General features: G+C 42.7%; 1 protein-coding gene across 1 annotated transcript in view; it reads right to left on the bottom strand.

Moving 5' to 3' along the window:
- The window catches only part of dock10 (dedicator of cytokinesis 10), a 69,598-nt gene extending 67,154 nt beyond the window's left edge, over nt 1-2,444 (bottom strand). The window contains exon 1 of the mRNA XM_085371663.1: nt 2,290-2,444. Coding sequence (XP_085227789.1) covers nt 2,290-2,397 — 108 coding nt within the window. The 5' untranslated portion in view covers nt 2,398-2,444. The remainder of the gene's footprint in view (nt 1-2,289) is intronic.
- Between the last annotated feature and the right edge of the window lie 392 nt (nt 2,445-2,836).

The raw sequence follows: 2,836 nt of genomic DNA, 5'->3' as shown, positions 1-2,836 counted from the left end.
GAGGGTCTGATTCTGCTGACCTGGTTTCTTTCACCATCGAGGGACGTGCATTAAAAAAACCCACATAACGCCCATGAATATTTACACGCCAACTAAAGATTTGTATCTAAAACATCTGTATTACGCACATTCATGCTCTTCTTCTTCTTTTCTTCATATTTCTGAACCCCGTTTCTATACACAGATAGAAGTTATTGAAGTTATTTTACATGTTTTTGGTCATCATGAACATTTATTTTTCATAACGCAGGAAAGAATTGTGATAAATCAGTCAGTTGCACAAGAAGGTGACAAAGTAAAAAAAAAAGAGCTGTAATTTTTTTCCCACTAGCTCATGATCACAATATTACTCACAGTTTCCATTTCGCTTCTCACTTCAGGTAAATAACAACTCACACAATTTTTTGTGAACACTGTAGTTGGGTGTTCTGGTAAACTTCTCATATGTGAGAACAGCAGCGGCTTACACCATTTACAGGTGATATCCACATTAATATGTCTAGATGTATTAGTGAGCGGTGTTGCAGGAATATAACTTTAAGATCAAAATGTTGCACTACTGCAATCTAATTACTTAGGTTTTTTAGAAAGATATATACTACATTAACACAAGTCAAAGTAACCATTAGAAGGCACATTTTATTCATATTGTCTTCCCAATCCAGCATGTCTTGAATCTACTAAAACCCATAAAGCATTCGTGCTGTACAACTCGAATCTGCAGCCAAAGCATTTGCATACATAAAAACAGTCAATTAAATTTAAAATAGTCTTTGTTTAACATGGTGTCAGTAGGTTTTGCTTTAATGCATACACAAATTAACCTGAACATCAACATGCTCCATGTCTTAACCTTTTCACTAGACATTTTTCCTGTGACATTCCCTATGACATTTTCACATGACATAGCAAGCAAAACAGAGGTAATCTTAATAACATTAACGTTTTGTTCAAGAGTCTCAACAAGACAAAATGTGAGAAAGGCCTACAGAGGCTGTGTGCACTCTGTAACCACTGGATCTTTAAAAAGCTGCTATATTCTTCTAGATCTGTGAGTAGAAAAATGCTGAGTCTAACTGATTTTTGTCTTTAATAATATATATGAGGGTGATAGTGGGGAGATAGCAGACACCAAGCAGGTCTCTTTGCTGAAAAACAACATCACACAGAAGCAAATGTATTTTTCAGTAAAAAAGAAAAAGAAAGAAAGAAAAGGTTTCATTCATGGTGAGTCTGCCACATCATTTTAATCCTGTCATGGGCCGTGAAATATTACATTTTCCCTCTTTATTCCAATCAATTTTCACCCTGCTATGCTGTGCTCTGCCAGTGTCCCACTGACACACTAACACCAGACTGAAGAGGATGTGGAGTAGCTGCAAAAAGACTCGAGTGGAGTGACCTTTCTTTATGCTAATCCCCACAGAACGGGCATTTACGCGCGTACCGAAGGTAGAGGATTTGTCCAAATTGATCAAAGGGACATTTGCAAACACACAAACCCATTTCTGCTGTTTTGCCTGTGCGCACCCCACCACCACCACCACCCTGGATTACCCCTCCTCCCGCTGTTATCTGTCAATCGCAGCCTTTCATTATTATGGCGTGACACACCCACTGGATCATCTTTTCAATTTTACGATGTTAAAAAGGAAAAACTGATAGTATAAATTAGACGTAAATCAAACCAACAGTCAGTTTAGTCTTCTTATCCCCCACCATCCCTCTTTTTTCTGCTCCTCCATCTTCCTCTGTGTCTATGCACCGCTGGGCAGATGTAAAACGCTGCCTGTGCCATGCCACTATGCGACCACCAAGGATCTATTTCTTGCATTTCATTCACCTACCCAGCCTCACTGGAAATAAACTCCAACACCCCCCAGGGGAGCACTACAGACTCTGCGACTTTATAGCCAGATTATCACCCAATGAGCCCTGGAGATAAATTGCGGCAAATCCCTCACCTATCCGAGATGTAACCGTTTAAACGCATTGAATTGTCCCCACTGCAGGATCGATAGACAGAAGCTGAACGGCACTGCTCTGAGCTGCATGTGCTCACCCACTGCAAAGAAAGATGCAACATGAATGTCAATGCCAGGTCTGCTACACCTGCGGTGTAGTGGTGCGGCGTGTCTGACCGAGGCTGCCGGGCTACAGATGAGACCGCATCGCGTCCAGGTTCCGATGTAAGGGTTTGGGGGTGTCGTCACGGAGAGGTAAAGGCCGACAGGTGGTTTTATACACATATATAATTTTTCTTCTTACAATCCACAAGGGTGTACTCACCGTCACTGCGCAGTGTCTGACTGCGTTGCACGCCGTCTGCCGTATCTCCGCCGCGCTCCCCGGTTTCAGCAGGTTCTTGGTGAATCTCCGGGTCGATTCGGCTGCCATCTCCTCATCTGAGCGGTCACCGAGCGCAATTTCAGCCTGGAAGTCTCTGCTGCAGTCAGCTCCCAGCCCTCACTACATGAGCCTACAGAGATGTGTTTACACACACACTCTCTCTCACACACACACGCAGACACGCGCGCGCACTTCACACACGGTCGGTTCACACACGTAAAAGCGTGAAGTGCACGGAACCTTCTCACTAGAGTGACGCCACGGTAGTCGGAATCTGATACGCCACTTCTGGCTGTGACGTCCAAATTAAAACACCGCTTACACAGCAGAGTAAAATGGCTCATTGAATCAGAGGAATGCTTTTATTTTGAAGGCCCAACACAAATTTCTCTGTATTTTTTTATTGCGCAATTTTTCAACTTGATGACGGTGCCACAATTTGATTTCACTCTCTTAAACGTTTAGTCTAGGACCCATCTTTTAAAAT

This window comes from Diplotaxodon limnothrissa, linkage group LG14 (assembly GCF_057381915.1).
Source record: "Diplotaxodon limnothrissa isolate DT_005_m linkage group LG14, D_limnothrissa_male_GT1.1, whole genome shotgun sequence".
Lineage (NCBI taxonomy): Eukaryota > Metazoa > Chordata > Actinopteri > Cichliformes > Cichlidae > Diplotaxodon > Diplotaxodon limnothrissa.
This window is presented reverse-complemented; position numbering and strand designations above follow the sequence as displayed.